The 18,693-nt window shown below is 38.1% G+C and overlaps 1 protein-coding gene, 1 long non-coding RNA gene and 1 pseudogene across 2 annotated transcripts; all 3 read right to left on the minus strand.

Annotated features, from left to right (window-relative positions):
* Positions 1-4,537: 4,537 nt before the first annotated feature.
* LOC123408100 (DNA-directed RNA polymerases II and IV subunit 5A-like) lies at positions 4,538-5,137 on the minus strand. The gene is made up of 3 exons (XM_045101295.1): positions 5,129-5,137; positions 4,814-4,996; positions 4,538-4,723 (listed from the first exon to the last, which is right to left on the minus strand). Exons 1-3 carry the CDS (start codon positions 5,135-5,137, stop codon positions 4,538-4,540), a joined length of 378 nt encoding a protein of 125 aa, XP_044957230.1.
* A 445-nt stretch (positions 5,138-5,582) lies between these two features.
* LOC123413490 lies at positions 5,583-5,911 on the minus strand. The gene is made up of 3 exons (XR_006613754.1): positions 5,859-5,911; positions 5,718-5,756; positions 5,583-5,622 (listed from the first exon to the last, which is right to left on the minus strand). It is a non-coding gene; the product is annotated as an uncharacterized LOC123413490 (long non-coding RNA).
* Positions 5,912-6,124: 213 nt separating this feature from the next.
* LOC123408102 lies at positions 6,125-7,889 on the minus strand (annotated as a pseudogene).
* Positions 7,890-18,693: the final 10,804 nt, after the last annotated feature.

The raw sequence follows: 18,693 nt of genomic DNA on the forward strand, positions 1-18,693 counted from the left end.
AATAAGAAGCCAGTCGACCGGAGAAGTTCAGAAGTCACTCCAAGGAAGCCAAAGAGCGGGCATTCGACTTGTCATCATAAATAGAATTTATTACGTACGTTATCAGTAACACACGCCTTTGTCTTCATTACTCGAACCCTTGGTTGCCTGGGCCTTGATGAGGGGTAGCGCACTCTATATAAGCCACACCTCCCCTCTGGCACAAGGGTTCGCACCCCCTGTAACACACACTCCACACGACAAGAGCTCCTGAGCACTGAGACGTAGGGCAGTTACCTCCACGAGATGGGCCTGAACTCATACATCGTGTGTACAAGCTTGCTGTAGCTAGGACTATGCCCTCTCCTTTCGTACCCCTCACCTCTACTGCCAGGTTGGTTCCCACGACACCGACCTCTGCATCATGATGATCCATGCAGTTATTTCATTTATTTAACATATATCTATATAGTTCAAAATGCAGCAAAAGCTCAGATAATGGCCCGCATAAGAAAAGAAAAATACATGCCTAATCTGGCAAACAAAAATAGAGCATGATGACTAACCACCTAGCCTATTAGTTTGCCGCCATCCATATCGGTTGAGGATAGCCCGTGTTGTCGTCTCCCACCAGTTGCATCTAGTAACAATAATTTCCCTAGATTTCATAGGCGTTACATGACCACATATGGATCCAAGAGGTAGCTCTTTAGATGACCAAAAAGTTGGTAAATATCTTCCTGTTAAACCTCATATCGTTTCCGCAGTTCCATATAGCCCAAAGCATGGCACATATCCCTATTCGAATGTGTCTAGCTATGTTTACATCCACTCCATTAAGCCACGCCCCAAATAACGTGCTCATACTAAATGAAGGATTTATGTTGAAGGCTATATGTATAGTACGTCATAGAAGCTTGTCTAATGGACACTCAAGAAAGAGAGGTTATTGACTATCTCATTTTGATCAAAACAACAACATCTAGAACTATCCACCCATCTTCGTTTAACCAAGTTATCTTTCGTCAGGATCACTCCTTTGTGAACAAACCACAAAAAGATCTTAATCCCGAGTGGTATTTTTAGCTTCGAAATGTGTGGAGAGTTTGGTATTGGCCTGACATTAATGAGATCTAAATACATTGATTTCACAAAAAAAAACTTCCACTTGTAGATAGTTTTCAATGAATTCGGTCTAGTTTGTTAGAGAGTTGAACTTCCATCAACCCGCGAACCAAATGGATCCACATGTCCTATCGTTCTCCTATGAGAGACCTCCTGAACTGAATATTAATAGGGATGGATTGCATAACCGTTGCAACATAAGCTTCTTTACGTTGCACACTGTTATATAGAATCGGGTACTTTGTAGCCAATAGCGTCTCCCCTAGCGACATGTCTTCCAAAAATCTGGTTGTATTACCATTCCCTACATTAAACTTCACCCTATGAAAAAACACTTCTTTCGTTCTCATTAGGCCTTTCCAAAATGGTGAATCACAAGTTTTAATAGTAACCTGGGCTAAAGTCTTGGATTGTAGATACTTAATAGCAAAATTTGTACACCTCTGCCTTCCGTCTCTATTGATAATCTATAAAGCCATCTTCTTAATAGTCATCTATTCTTAATTTGTAAATTATCTATCCCCAATCCACCCTGATCTTTCAATCTACACATAATATCCCATTTAGCTAGCATGTACTTTGTCTTGTTGTCATCGCTTTCAAGAAAAATCATGATCTATAGAAGTCTAGTATTTTTCATACCCCAACTGGTACTTTAAAGAAAGATAAAAGGAACATCGACAGGCTTGTCAACACTGAGTTTATGAGCACTAGCCGACCTCCATACGACATGAGCTTGCCCTTCCAGCTACTTCGCCGTTTTTCAAACCCATCTTCTATGCACTTCCATTCCTTATTGGAAAGTTTGCGATGATAAATAGGGATACCCAGGTAACTAAACGACAAAGAACCCATCTCACATCCGAATAATTGTTTATACGCATCTTGTTCTTCCTTGGCTCGCCCAAAGCAAAACAATTCGCTCTTCTTGAAATTGATCTTAAGACCCGATAATTGTTCAAAAAGACAAAGTACGAACTTCATGTTTCTAGCTTTAGCGAGGTCATGATCCATGAAAATAATCGTATCGTCCGCATATTGTAAGATGGACACCCCTCCATCGACTAGATGCGACACTAATCCTCCCACTATGTCTTTCTCTTTAGCTCAACCTATGAGAAGTGTCGCCATATCGGCCACTATGTTGAATAAGATTGGGGACATCGAATCTCCCTGTCTTAAACCTTTATGAGTTTGAAATAGTAACCTATGTCATCATTCATCTTAATCCCAACACTACCTTTCTGAATAAAGGAATCCACCTGGTTTCTCCAGGCTTCGTTGAAACCCTTCATGCGTAAGGCTTGTTGAAGGAACAACCATTTGACCTTGTCATAGGCTTTTTCAAAATCCACCTTAAAAATGACTCCATCGAGTTTCTTGAAGTGAATTTCATGAAGCCTTTCGTGTAAGACTACTACCCCTTCTAGGATGTGTCTGTCGAGCATGAAAGCCGGCTGAGTGTGTTGACAACCGAATGGGCTATCCGCGTTAAGCTATTCGTTGCAACTATAGTAAAGATTTGAAAGCTCACATTAAGTAAATAGATCGGCGTGGATTGCTCAATGCTTACAGCTCCCTCTTTCTTTGGTAACAATGTGATTGTTTCAAAGTTTATGTAAAATAGCTGCAATTGCCCGTTAAAAAGATCATGGAACATGTCATATGCTCGTCTTTGAAGATATACAAACACCTCTTATAAAACTCAGTTGGGTATCCATCTAGTCCGGCAGCCTTGTTTTATTTCATTTGCATGATTGCCTCAAACACCTTTTTTCTGTAAACAGAGCAGATAACACCTCATTTTCTTCTTCATTTATTTGACTCTATAAAACAATGCTCAATAATAACCTTCCTGAGCTATGCAGTGTGATAATTTGCATAGTATTAATAGCAAAAAAAGCCCGTGCGTTGCAACGGAAGAGAAAATAACACACGCTTTGAAAGTAATATATTAGCACATTTGTGTTGTCGACGATGTCATCAGTGCTCACACAACAAAAGCACGTTTGAATGTACAATCACTCGGAATAAGATGAGAAATATGTTGTTTCTCCCCCACGAGATTTTCCAAAGGTGTGCATGTGTGGTTAACGATGTTTTCTTTCCTCTCAATTTGATTTTAATTTAATGTATATTTATTGCAATTCGTATGGTCGTTGGAAAGAGAGAAAAAAAAGACAGTGCATTACAGATTAAGTTTGCACCAAAAATAATATTTAAGAAGATTCAACAGCTAAAAATAACATCCTATTTAGATTCTACACATTTTTTCAATCAAATTTCATATATAACATGTTAAAATCGGAGTTACGGTTTAAAAGATATGGATAATTTTGTTTTAGATAAAATATGGATTGATTAACTGAAAAGTCAGGGTTTTTTTTGTTAAAACAAAAAAATGTTTCGGCTGACTTAAATAGGGACGGCGGGTTGATTACCTGAAACATCAAGGAGTTTTCTGTAAAGTGCAAAAAAACAGTTCGGCACCGACTAAAAGATGGACCGCGGGTTGATTATCTAAAACTGTGAGGACTTTTCTGCAAAAGGACAGAAAACAGTTCGTTCTGACTTAAAGTTGGATTGCGGGTTAATTAACTGAAACTGTGAGGGCTTTTCTGCAAAATGACCGACGAGGAGCGACAGAAGCGCTGCACGCTTTATTATTAGGGGAGATAGTAAAATATGCCTGTGCGTTGCACCGGAAGAAAAAACATGTCGAACCCACACATTTTGTCTTTAAAAACTGCATGTTTGTGTTCAAGGCTCATTCAAATCGGCATCTTGTTGTTCTGTCTAGTTCATCTAATAAACATATAACACTAATTTTATAGAGCCCAAGTGTTGCATAACCTCACAAAATACCATAAACCATCCAGAACTCAGCTGGTCAAACATAACATGTGTGTGTAGCAAAGCAGCATATTCTTATTTTTACCATTACCATCAATGAAATGGAAATTATAATAGTCAAACAATGTCATAAGGTGGGTAAGAAATATGCAAGTATGGAAAGTATTGGCAATTAAAATGGAAGTACATAAAAATTTGCTTGGCAACCAAAACTCAGGTTCTGCATATTACACCACTGTAGTAATGTAATGGGGATTATCAATCTTCTGAAATATAATAAGAAGGGCTAGCTTATAAACTGTAAACATCGTTTCATAGCTAAATAAGTATTACTCCCTCCGTTCCTAAATATAAGACCTTCTAGAGATTACACTATGAATATGAACTAACAGATATAGCTTGAGGAAGTAGAGGGAGCCTTTTCTTTCAAATTAATAATGTGTTTCCTCCCAACACTGCCATCTGGAATATGTACATGAAGGTATACTGGAATACATTGTCATGGTTTATAGTTATATAATTGTTTTTTCTCAGATGATTATCAAAGACTTACATGGCTCAAATAGAAATACATTTCACATTATGACATGCTTGCATCGATTAGAATATCAGGTCGGTTACAGTGGGCAAAGGGTTCGCAAATTTGTATGACCTGAGTTTCTTTCAAAGTGTATTTCTCCAACAACGTCTTCTTCTGCTCCTTTGTGAGGAGCACGTGCTCAGGAACCAGATCGTGATTCTTAATGTTTATAAGAAGCTCCCCTTCCTGCAGGACAGGGCTACATTAAACATCAAACATGGCGAGAAGCACTGGATATTAGTCATACGAGCACAAGGCATGAATGTAGAGCTCGACCTGGAAGACCTCGAGCTGCAATTTCTCCTGCGATAACCCGAGCATCAAGTTGCGGGAAAAGGCGGTCAGCGCCTGCTGCATGACGAGTACGCCATTGTACACGTTCTCCTGCTTCATCTTCTCGGTGTAGCTCTTGACCGTCTTCACGCCGGGCTTGGGCTCGTTCGGGAAGAAGATGTAGATCTGGAGGGGGCATTGCCAACACCGTCAATCAGTCGACGCCCTAGATATAAGTAGAAAATAACAAAGATACATAAGATATATAGCTTGAGAGGTTCTTTTGAGCATGCTAACAAGACCAAAATAAAAACCAACCCATAACATAGGTAAAACTTACTTGTAGCGATATGCAAGCTCTGTGAATAACTTGTGAACAACGTCATCACCCCGAACAAATGCCGAGGCACGTCTTGCTACATCTAGTGCACCCTATAAAACAATAGAATGCCCATCAATATAGCAACAATTGCAGGAACGGAAGTTTCATGAGAAAGAGCTACAGAAATCATGCACTATAATACACTTAACGTAGGATCAGATGCGGGACGAAACCAAGAATATCACCGTGCTTTATTAGTATCCAAAATTCAGATTTTCAGGGGGTGGGGGTGGGGGTGGGGGTGGGGGGGGACGCTCATACATGTTCATGAGATAATTCGTAAGTTATCTGCTAGCACCTAGGAAAGTGTGCAAGCCCAGGCATACTATGTAAGAATCATATATATGGAGATTGGTGGAACAAATTTACCTATAAAGTGGCACCTATGACTAGCAGATTTCTCACCTACGCCAATGGCACCTAAAAGGGCCTGAAACCAGTTCAGGTGGCATTCCATTGAAACCGGGAAACGATGAGACATAAACACAAAGCAAAGATGAACAGACACAGCACTACCAAGCTTACTTGAGTAGACAACATTGCACGGATGTATGTCGAGAGCCCCTATAACAAAGAGCCATGGATAAGGCATATATAAGAACTGAAGACCAAGTAGTTTGGGGGTCCAACAAGCTTGCAAACAGTTACTGTAGAAAAGTGATTTACCTGTAAGGTATCCCACATCTGGAATGGGACGTAGTCAGGAGTGACGCTACCAGAAAAGCCCTGCGAATCAGAGAGTCCTCGCTGATGAGTTACCACAGGTGAAACGGAGAAGAACACTCCACCAAAATCCAAATTCAGAGCCACCAGCTTAGTCATAATTAGTAGCTGTAAACAGGCTATTTTTTCCTGCTGAATGTCCTTATTTCTACGAGGCAATGCTCATGAATGATAGTAAAAGAATCGGGGAAATCGAATTGCTCCTCTGTTTTAAATAGCACTCCAACCCTTCTCCACATTCACTTGTGCCTTCCTCATGGTCCATGCCCTGAGCTGTGGCACCCTGACCGTGGCACTTCCGTTGTTGAAGGCGTAAATGTGGGCCCCGCCGACGTCGGCGAGCACCGCCGGATAAACTCTGGATGTGATGCAAACCCTACCCCCGCCGCCGAAGCTCTCCACCGCCGACCGGTCAATCTGCAAGGCAGCATCCAACCATCCATTTTTAGTTCTGACATGTAGGAAATGAATAACAGGAGAAATGGCAGAGCCTCCCAGCTTACCAGGGTTTTGAGTGATATCTTCCTTTCCTTTGCAAGATCAAATTCAAAGAAGCCTCCATAGGCTGGTTTCTCCAGTCCTGGTCTCAGGAAAGACCTGTGCACACAAAAGATAATATTTCAGTTTAGTTTTCAGACGTTTATACAGAATACTAACCAAAATTACGGCATGAGACATAATCACTGACCTTCTTAGGTCAGAGCACATGAGTACCATGTACTTTTCCTGTGACTTGTAGACTCTGCAATACACCTCAGTGTGCTCGTCCATGTTGTCGGAGGCCAGAATAACAAGTCCAAATGGACCTATACCACCAGGAACCGATGCACCCGCTTCCCCACAATGCTTCTCGGGGTCCAAAAGCCAGGAAGGATCAAAAGGATCGGCTTCATCGATGGACACCAGCTCAAAATCTATCTCTACATCAGCCTGTTTCAAGAAAATGTGCGCCTGATTAGCTACAGTTGCTCTGAAAAATACACAACACACCAAAGCTTAAGTATGTATGCCTATCCTTTTGTTTCCAAAAAGTACTACCTCTGTAACTAAATATAAGACGTTTTTGCAGTTCAACTTACATTTAGTTACAGAGATAGTACTATCCATAATTAGTTATTACTAGAAGACCCTGCAGCTTTTACTGGCATAAAACTTTTCTTAAGTAAAAAAAGGATTCTTCGGAAGACCAAGTAAGCATCTGTGAAAAGGAAACTACCTGAAAGGCGTCAACTTCCTTGATCTCAAATAGGTCTCCCTTGTTGAGCTCTAGTCCTTGATGGTTGATTTCATTTGTTGGAAGGGACTCAATCTCCTCAACTGGCCATTGTAACAACTGCTTGCCATTGGCGGCTAACCAAATTGTCCCGGGGATCGTCTAAATGTAATAAAAATTGAGGTTAAAAATGCTACACTCATTTACTAAATCAGTTACATCACTATTTCAATACAACCAATTAGCGGAAGATTTCCTTACATGGAGTCCTGCCCAACCCTTTGCAAGATCATCTGAAGGACTATCTGTCTCCCACTACCAACCCCATACAATCCTCCTGCCCTTTTTCGAGTCGAAGAATGATTTTGAAGCATACAAAGTGCCGTAATCTATCCTCAGCCATAGCCGACGATCATCTATGACATTATCTGGCACAAAGGCATCACGTTGGAGATCATACACCCCAATCATGTACTTGCCAACGGAATCCACGCCCACGCCGCCGCGCCGGACTCGTCATGGGCCGCGGAGCGCGAGGGTTCCACGTCCATTGATCCCCTCGCACAATCGCTGCTCGTGGCAAGCGGAAAGTGAGAGGAGCGGAGCCTCCCCGTCCGGCGGCAACCAGGCAGCAGGGCGGGGATTCGAGTCGTGCCGACGCGGTGAAGTTGACTCGGACTGCCGGATTTGGATTGTGCCCGCCCGCGCTCGACTTCGCCGTCCTGCGCGCCTGCGCCTCCAGCCTCGCCGCCTCGCCGCATGGTGCGCTGTGCCCGCCGCCAGATCCGGCCGCCCCACGCGCCCCTCGGCCTCGCCTCCACCTCTGACCACCACCGCGCCGCTCGCCGGCGCCGGAGCCGCCGTCGATGGACCGGCCTCCTCCTCAGCCAGATCAGATCCACCCAATCCCTGGACCGATGGAGGACAGAGGTTTTTTTTAAAGACGAAACGTTTTTTTCACTTATTGAAGGACCGCGGGTTGATTTTGGAAAAACAGGGGGGCGTTTTTGCAAAACTGCCACGACGGACGGCAGAAGCCATCGGTGCTTTATTATTGTTAGAGTAAAACGAGATTGAAAGAAAGTGAATGGACGATTAGTCATCTTTCTATTGATTCTCAAGTATATATACATCTGGAAGAGGTGCGAAGAAGAGGTGTCTGTTCAGAGGCATCCCTCCAGAACAGGTGCCTGTTGGCAATAGACACAAAGAGGAGACACGACTGTTCGGGTTGGACATATCCCTTGAATTAATCTACTAATTAATTTCTATCACTCCCCCTTGTACAGCACCGCTCCTTGAATGTTTCATCGTTGAAAGCTTCTTGCATATAGATCTTCCATCTTGAGAAATCTTCCAGATAATCTTGAGAGTCTCCCCCAAAAACCCTGTGGGAAAAATATGAGGAGAATAGAGTAGATATGTTGCTAAAACTCCTTTAAACCCAGTGGGAAAAAATAAGGAGAAAATGATGCAACATATGATGATTATTGTCTCTTGATAACTCATATGAGAAAAACCTTTGAAGAAGGAGAAAACTCATTGATAAGTTTAGAGAACAATTAATATGTCTTGAGTACTTCCTTTAAAAACCCTGGTAGGGAAAATAGAAAGTATGACATATGATATTTGAGAAGATATTGCCTCACTAAAAACCATTATGAGAAACTTTTAGAGAAAACTCATAAGGGAAAAGAGTGCAATCGTACATGCCATTGAAAACTCCTTTAAAACCCAATGGGAAAAATACAAGGAGAAAATGATATGGCATATAAAGACACTTGTGTTGATATTGTCTCGTTAAAAACCTTTTATGAGAAACCAATAGGGAAAACTCATCAAGGGAAAAAGAGTACAATATATGCAATCTGATGATTGTTAATAGGTTATAGTTTGGGAGATTACTCCCCCTGAACTTTGCAAATATGGAGGATGTCTCATACCATTACCATTGACATGAACATGAGATTGTGTATAATCTGTTGGATTATAATAATATTTTGTTTGCAAATTATTTCCTCAATTTTCTATAATCCATGAGGATAAGTAATTTCCGAGCAATGTGATTTATGATATTGCTCTTCATATAACCTGTAGGTATTGAGTAACACAAGTGAAAGTATCTTGATAAATCAAGTTATGTGATTCTGATGAATCTCAAAGACATGTTTTTGAGTGTGGTTAACCATTCTACTAAGTTATGCATATTTTGCAATGCCTTTAGATAAAGCAATTATGTTAGAATGATAACTGGAAATAACCACTAAAATCCATTTATATGACTTCCATGTGAAGGCTATTCCAGCAAATTCAGTCATTGATATGGCATGGTTGGGATCAAATAAAGAGCCAATATCATTACATCATATCATGGTCATATCTTCTATTTCCTGATGGAAATATCCAAGATTTACCGTAATCTTCAGATATAAGATGATATTACTTATATCAACCATATACCTTTTGTTGGGGGTTGCACTCTGAATAAAGATAGCAAATATAGTGTCATGCCTGACGTAGTTTGCAAGTATATGAGTGCTTTGACATTAGTGAAATATAGAACTTCAGGTCCTAGTATCACTTCATTATCACCCCTAGGTATGAATGGATTTGTACCTTATCAAAGGTAGTATGACCATACATGCCTTTTGTTGTTATGATATATCCACACTGAACTTCTCGTATATGTTTTGGATACATGTAGACTGATACGTATTCTTGATAGAATGCTCAAGTTGTAAACTTAAGCTAAATTTGGTTGAATCCAAATTTTCCGTCTTGAGATGATTTTATGTATGTTTAGGTCTTGTAGAGACATTGATGATGAAATCATCGATATACACTGAGGTGATATAAGGAATTCAAATTTTGGTATTCCTTTGTTAACACATAAACAATCATCATCCTTTGAGTAATCCTCTGAAGAAGGAACTCGTCTAGTCGGTAGTACCATATGATTCACGACTATTTCTAGTCATAGAGTGACTTATGAAGTTTTACACAATACATGTTGTGATTTGTTTTTGGATTCAGAAATGAAGCCCTTCAGGGACTTTAATATAGATTTCCGAAATGAGTGACTCATATGAGTATGTAGTCACTGCATCCATTAACTGCATGGATAATATTATTTGTATTGCCAATGGTATTTATTATCGAAACATAATTCCACTCATACCAAGAAGGTATGTTACATCGTAATCGATGTAGGGTCTCTGCGTGAACCCTTTTGCTACAAGCCTTGCTTTCTCACCACCTCATTGACTTTGTTTACGAATGAGAAGTTTTTAGTATTCCATATTGAAGATACTTATGAGGAGTAGGTATTACTGTGGTAAATACCACTCTTTGATGAGCGAGTGCTATTCTTCATTACTTGCTTCCTTTTATGTGAACCAATATGAGTACAAGAGGCACTCTACCATGGATTTTGGTTCAGGGCCCAAAAGGTTTTAGCAATTTGGAGAAGAAATATATGTCGACAAATGTAGACTTATGTTATATGATTCTGGAGAAATCAATGAAATTTGTGGAAATGTATTTATTCCTTTTAACTCCTTGTGATTTCCTACAACAATGGAGTCAAGGTGTTTCGATGTCCCGGCACCAAAACATTTGTGCACATCTATGCCGGGCTTTGGATGATGAGCATCCAGTGAGGTGTCTTTCAACTTGATGTTGAATTACATTTACTAGTTAAGGATTTGATTTCCTCTATTTCTGCGGAAGCATATGCGAGATTATATCTCGTGTGGTCAGATTTCTCCCCCTCTTGCTCTCATTTCGGGAGAAAAGTGGTTTATCAGGTACCTCCACTCTTTCTGACACTTTACTGCAGGAATATAATTGAGTAACACCTTTATCATCAGTAAATGTATGTGGCAGATTTGCAATGTGTTGCAAATATGTGATTCTAAACTTCTTGTTCAGATTCTTTGAGTACGTGGATATAAGGACTGAATGTGAATAACATTTCTAAATTATTTCTTGGCATTCTTTGTGGTACTAATCTCCCCCTAATGCCAGAAATGTCCTTATTACTGATGCAATCAGCATACGGGCTATGAATAATTTTGATTGATGGATAAATTTTTATTCCTCACATAGATCCCTATTTTTTTGTGAGAGCCCATTGATGTATGCTGGAGTGGTGATATTGGTATGTAACCGAATTATCGCAGGTAGGAAATACTTTGTTGATTTCCACGTAATTAGTACAAGGAGAAAGTAGTATGCTATGCAGTTGGTATGATTTATATCATACTTACGGTGTGTAATGCCGTATTTGTCTAGGATGAGGCTAGTAAATTACGATTCTATAAGTTTATGTATAATCAGGCATTGCTTGTGAAATGAGTTCAACGAAGTTGTCCATTCGAATGGATTTATCCCTTGTTTAGGATAACTTGCTCTTACTTTGAGAATTTGAGCAATTAATTTTAGTTATATCATTCATGGTTTTGTGTGACAAGAGACACACTTGAAATCATTTTATAAATGTTTCCATGAGTACCATGAAGTATCTATATAATACCACATAATGGTTGAGTAATCCACATATCTTCCGAATGTGTTCAAGGAAGAATGAGTTTGCTCATTTAGAATTGTAAGATGAGAGTCCCTTAAATTAATTTCCCCTATGGCACATGTGGTGCACATAAAATCTGATGATTTGGGAAATTTTGCAACTTGTTAAGTTGTGACCAATAGAATTGTCAATAATTTTCTAATCAACCCCAAACCAGGATTGTAAGGCTTAAAGCCAAATATTTTGTAAGATTTAGAAAATTAATATTTTTTACGCAACAAAACTGAGTATGAATTGATTCATACATTCAAAATTTATCAAATATAATGTCCAAGAAATAGGATATTGAACATTTATATTACATGTAGTAGTATGACTATAGGCAAACAATATTTTGGGAATAATCGGGATATTACATGAGGTCTCCCATCTTACTGAAAAATGAATTATGCAAACATATCATAGGCGCAAACGAATTGATCATTCTTTTATTGCACTATATTTTTGGTTCTCCTTCTGATGAAGATTCGAGAACATCATTTACCAGAATAGTTTCTGGTCGTATGTTTGCAAAATTTCAAATACCCCAATGAACTTATTTGCCTTTTAATAAACTCATGGTGTGGTTTGACCATATGTTTGAGGGTTTGGTAATCATATGTATGATATTTATGTAACCACACATTTGACAAACTTAAGAGTTGTCTTTGTGATCATTTGGAAATGATCAATTCCCAATTAAAGACAATTCTGTCATTGGTTGTCTTTATCCTCCACTTTACTTTGAATTCCTCATCGTTCTATTTTGTGACCACTGACTTGCATAGTATTCTCAACACTAGCAAATATTTGAAGCACCCGTTGGGTGAATATGATGATTTTAAGAAATAACATGTTTCTTTACCATGAAAATGGTAATACCATCATAAGGAGATGTAAAGTGTATAAAGGGCTTTTCAACCTGATATGCATATGAAAATGTCAAATCATGAGATCTCAACTTCAAGTTGATTTTATAATTACCAAAATTGTAAGTTGCGATAGACTTGAGGTCTTGAAAAATTATTGGGTGATCATTCCAAATGTGCTCGGGGCAGCATGTTTTTCTTAAGGGAAATATTCAAGGTGAATAAATATTCATCCATTATGTACTTAGTTTGAGAACTAAGTGAAGTTGGTGAGAGATGAAATACATATGATCATACTTAGCTATTAAGAGAATAGCCATGACACATATTCCGAAGGTGAGGTTATAGTAGCAATAATACCTCGGGTGAATACAACGACGGATGTCGTAAATCATCTTACAATAAATAATCTCACCTAACATGTACTTACTGTATTTGGAAATGTGAGCCATGCGTTACTTGAAAATGCTAATGCATTTATTTAATTTACTTCTAGGAGTAAGTGACATCTATAAATAAATGATTTGTTTGAGAACAATCATGGTCAAGGTGATCCTTGGTGAACCTGGGTGTATCCTTCAATATAACACATGTGATTAAATTATTGCTAATGTTTTGGACTTCATTCTCAAGGAAGTGTGTGACTTTAGAGTCACTGCCAAAACGTATAGACTTGCACGCTTAACATTGGTTAGTCACTATGAAATTATAACCACGATGTCCTGTGGACCTTGCGAAAGTGTTGAGACACTTAATCATTGTCATAAATTATGTGGTCCATCATGATGGATGGACGACACTATAATTAGAAATATTGTCGTAGGCTTCATTGCCATGTATTTTACCAATGTAATAGAAGGTAATCACAAGTAAATGCAAATATTTATGTAGTTCCCTATGACATATTCAAGCAAAAAGAGGCTTGAATAATTGATATTGGTAGATAATACCATTCAACATGCAATAATCATGCATGAATTTACTATGATAGTAAATCATTTTAGTGAACAACAACAATTGCTTTAGAGGAGCAAATTTTAGTACGACTGTTGCCATATAGCCATATGTGTATACCTCAATTTATATAGGATAACACTTTAAAGATAATCACCAATACGGTATAGATCTCGCAGTAATAGAAAACATAGTTTGACTATTGTGAGTAGATGTTTATGATTCTATTACCTTATGTTATGCTAAATGTATGAAATCACTTTGAAGGCAATCATTTGTCAAAGTGACATGACGTAGACCTTGCAGTCATAGTGGATAGTCTGTAAAAAAATTTTTACAGTAGATGCCAATATTACCTTATGATATCTTGAGGTAGTCACGTCTAATATTAATATTTGGAAGAGCACTTTAAGGGTAATCATCTTGTAAAATTGACAAGATGTAGACCTTACAGTAATGGTGAATAATCTGCAAATGGTGCAGTCGATGTCACCAATACCTTGTAATTCACAAATAAAATTTGGTTAGTCATATTAAGTATGACACTTTATAATTCTTATTTGAATTTCATTGAGATTTGCAAGAATATTAAATTTAGATTGCAAATCATAGTTGTTGTCATAAATCGCATGAAAATTCATAAATGATGCCTTAATTCCGCAGGAATTGAGTTTATGCAACTTTCTGATTTCATGAGGTCTTCAAATAGCAATTTACCCATTATAAAATGATGTATATTTTTCTTGTATGATATTTAGGACGAACTAAGGTCAACCAGATACATTTTTCTAAAGCCGAGGGCTTAGTATGCAAAGTGTGATAACCATAGGGTAACTTACTGGAAAAAAAACAGTAAGTGTGAGTACAAAACTGCATAATCCTAGAAAGCCAAAGGGCTAAACCGTAGAGATGTGTGAAACTGTGGTTGAAACAGATATTTTAGGGACTCGTACTTAGATTAGACTCGAATATGAGGGCCAAATGGAAAATCTGCAGATATATCCTTATCTCGTGTGTGTGTGGACATGGAGAGCCATAGCCGCCGCTTGCATACGAAGATGCCGTTGCTGTGCTCGTGAGTGTCGCGTGTGGGCCGTTTGTTTTGCTCCGCCGGAGGGTGGAATGATGCCTCGGCTGCTGCTGCTGGTATACAGCGCGCCGTGCGGAGATTCGTCGGGAATCGCCATCGCAACGCACAGCGACCCGCTCCCTCCATTTCTCCTCAAACGGCAGCGCGGCGCACCCTCTCGTGGTCTTTCCGCGACGCGCCACCGAGCCAAGCGATTGGCCACCACCGCAGTCAGCCTTGCCGAGGGAGGCCCGACGCTTCCGCCGCACCTAAGAGCCATTCCGGGAGGAGCAGCGCCGCGGGCGGGTCGCCTCTGCGGCCGTGGGGGCTAGGCCGATGGCCGAGCGCGGGGCACAAGGTGTGCAGGGAGGAGCGGCCGCGCCTGGTGCTCGTCGTTCGGGCGCTGGGGTCAAATCCGGTGGCGTTGGCCCGGCCATTGGATGCTGATGAGACGCCTCGCTGATGGAAGCAGGTGAGGCCGCTTGTTTGTTGAGCGCTCCGTCGAGATGAGTTGTCGTCGGATTATCATCGATCCGTTCTTGATGGATTTCGATTCAGCATGTCTGTGAGGGGATCGGCCGTGCTCCAAGCCGAGGGCCGTTCCGGGACGCAGGGCGCCTGAAACCGCGCTTGGAACAATGGTCGTCGCTGCGCCTCCACGAAATGTGGGGAAGACTACTATCCGTCGTCATTTCCGATTCTTTCGCCTGGTCGCTCATGGAAGAGCATGCTGATGACGTGTTAAAGTAAAACGAGATTGAAAGAAAGTGAATGGACGATTAGTCATCTTTCTATTGATTCTCAAGTATATATACATCTGGAAAAGGTGCGAAAAAGAGGTGTCTGTTCGGAGGCATCCCTCCAAAACAGATGCCTGTTGGCAATAGACACAAAGAGAAGACACGACTGTTCGGATTGGACATATCCCGTGAATTAATCTATTAATTAATTTCTAACAATTATTAGGGGAGATTGAACGGTCAAAATTCCACGTCCGTCGCGTTCAATGTTTTTTCCTTGTGATGTATATATGGGCTTCGAACGACATGGCCCAGTTAACCACGATCACACAATTTCGTCGCGGGAGCAGCTTTGGGAGCCGGCCCAGTTTTATTTCAGTTACTTTTTTCCTTCTTTGTTTATTTTATTTTTTTTCCTTTTTTTCCTTTTTCCTTTTCTTTTTTTATTTAAAGAAAACACATTTTTCGAATTTGAATAACAATTTTCAAAAATGGTGAACAAATTTGGAAGCGTGAACAATTTCTTAAAGCACAAAAAAAAATTAAATCTTAAGAACAAAATTTTGAAGGAGAACAATTTTGAAAACCCTGAAATTTTTTGAAAGCATGAACAAATTTTTTAAGCACGAACATTTTTAAAATTTTGAGAACAAATTTTGAAACCGAGAAGAATTTTTAAAAAACATGAGTAAGTTTGGAAGCGTGAACCATTTTTTAAAGCAAAAACATTTTTTGAATCTTGAGAACAAAATTTGGAAAAAGGAGAACCATTTTGAAAAACGCCTAACAAATTTGAAAGCGCGTACAAATTTGTAAAGCACGAACATTTTTGGAATTTTGAGAACAAATTTGAAACTGAATACAATTTTAAAAAATGTGAACAAATTTGGAAGCGCGAACAAATTTTAAAGCACAAACATTTTTTGAATCTTGAGAATAAAACTTTGAAAAGGTGAACAATTTTGAAAAGCCCGGAACAAATTTGGAAGCACAAACAAATATTTAAAGCATGAAATTGTTTTGCATTTGGAGCACAAATTTTAAAACTGAGAACAGTTTAAAAAATTGTGAAAATATTTGGAAGCGTGAATAATTTTTTAAATACACAAACATTTCTTGAATCTTCAGAACAAAATTTTGAAAAGGAGAACAATTTTGGAAAACCTCAAACAAATTTGAGAGAGTGAACAATTTTTTAAAGAACGAACATTTTTTAAATTTGTATAACAAATTTTGAAACCGAGAACAATTTTTTAATAACATGAACGAATTTGGAAGCGTGAACAATTTTTTGAATACACAAAAAATTTGGAAAACATAAAAAAATTCTTAATGTATGAATTGTTTGAAAACAGGAGCATTTTACAAACATAGAACAGTTTTTTGTAAGAAAGAACATTTCTTGAAACTTGTGAACAATTTTTGAAACAGGAACATCGTTTGAACTTATGTACCATTTTTAAAACAGGAACATGTTTTGAACTTCTGAACATTTTTTGAAACGGCAAATATTTTTTTAACTTCCCGAACATTTTAAAATCATGAATAGTTTCCAATTTGTGAACAAACTTTCAAAAAACAGAAACATTTTTCGTAAACAGGATTTTTTTAATAAAAATGTGAAAATAAGAAAAAAAAGAAAAAATTGTGAACATATTACCGAAATGGAACATTTTTTGAAAAATCATGCAGTTCTTTTAATATGAGAATTATTTTTGAAACACGAACATTTTTCAAAAGATTAATACATGTTGGAAGCAGGAATACTTTTTGGAGCACGGACATTTAAATATAAACTGTGAATGAGAGAACATTTTTTTAAATTCAAAGCAAAAATATAAAATGTCAAACAGAAAAATAATAAAAGGAAAAAGGAACAAAAGTGAGGGAAGAAACTAAAAAGGAAACAATATTTTTTGAATGGCGAACATTTTTTGAATATCAGACATGTTTCTAAAATCTCGAACATTTTTTGAAGCCGGAATTGTTTTTGAAAAACGGAAAATATTTGGAATTTAAAACATCTATCTATTATCTACTAAAAGCAAAATACGGGCCAAAAATAGAGATATTTGCTAGAAATTCTGACAATAATCAGAAATATCTGGCCCTTAATCCTGTGGACCTCATTAAATAAGAAAGCGCAGCCGTTAGATTTATGTAAAGCACATTTTTTTTTCTCTGAATGATTTTTGAACGTACCTAATCTGCTAGGTGGACCATGACTTAACTGTACACAGGGAATTAAACATACACATAGAAAAAAGGACGTATTGTTCCTTATTATAGAAAAGATGTTCGGATGCTACAAAAAAAGATGTTCGAAAGAAGAAAAAATATCACGTATGCAATTGATTAAAGAGACCCTAAAAAGAGTCACTGTGCCATAAAAAAGATTCATCCCCAATTACGTTCGTAATCCTAAAAAGCTTGAAACGGTATGTGCAAATAAAAAGTGTCCATCCCTAAAAAAATCATAAAGAAAAGAGCCGACGCCACAGTTCCTTCCAAAACAAAAGAGAGGTCCATGTACTTTCGAAAAAAAAAGTGGTCCATGTACACTTCTGCTTTGAGATGATAAAAACAAAACCTACAAATAGAGAGTGCTCAAACCTGATGATTAAAAAGGAAGGTGATGCCTGATTGAGAGAAATTACAGTCTCCACGTCCAAAAAGAAGACCCAGCCAAAATAAAATAAATAATACACAAATATCTTGGGTCATTACTTTACTACATGGAATCACCTAATTGTATAACGCAATAAATAAAATATTCATAAATTACCACGCATGCAAAAAGACCTATGATCTTACCTTAAGAAATGAAAATTGAAGGAATATCATTGTTTTTGTACTAAGAGTTGGCAAGACAGACCGTTGAGTATTTTAAATAGGAATATTTTAGAACCAATAGTAAATTTGATATTTAGCACACCCAAAAAATTAAAATTCATATGGTTAGACAAAAGAACTATAAACTTACCTTAAGAAATACAATTGAAGGGATATCATTGTTTTTGTACTAAGTCTTGGCAAGACAGACAATTTAGTATTTCAAATAGGAATACTTAAGAACCAACATTAAATTTTAAATTTATAGGGTAAAACAAATTTCCATGTATTATGAGATATTGTACTATTTAATTTGATGATGATAGACATATAAGAATAGCATTGTTTTTCATCTTGAAATAACAGTCAGCTTCTAATCATTGTATGCAACAACAAAAAAATACACTATATATGTAAAAAACTAGCCCATGTCTTATGCCTCTCATTTCAAATATTGTTGACGAGTGGGTATGTGTGGTGTATCTTCCTCTGAAAATTTACAAAGATGTGTCATATATTCTACTACAATATGGA

This window comes from Hordeum vulgare, chromosome 7H (assembly GCF_904849725.1).
Source record: "Hordeum vulgare subsp. vulgare chromosome 7H, MorexV3_pseudomolecules_assembly, whole genome shotgun sequence".
In the NCBI taxonomy this organism is placed as follows: Eukaryota; Viridiplantae; Streptophyta; class Magnoliopsida; order Poales; family Poaceae; genus Hordeum; species Hordeum vulgare.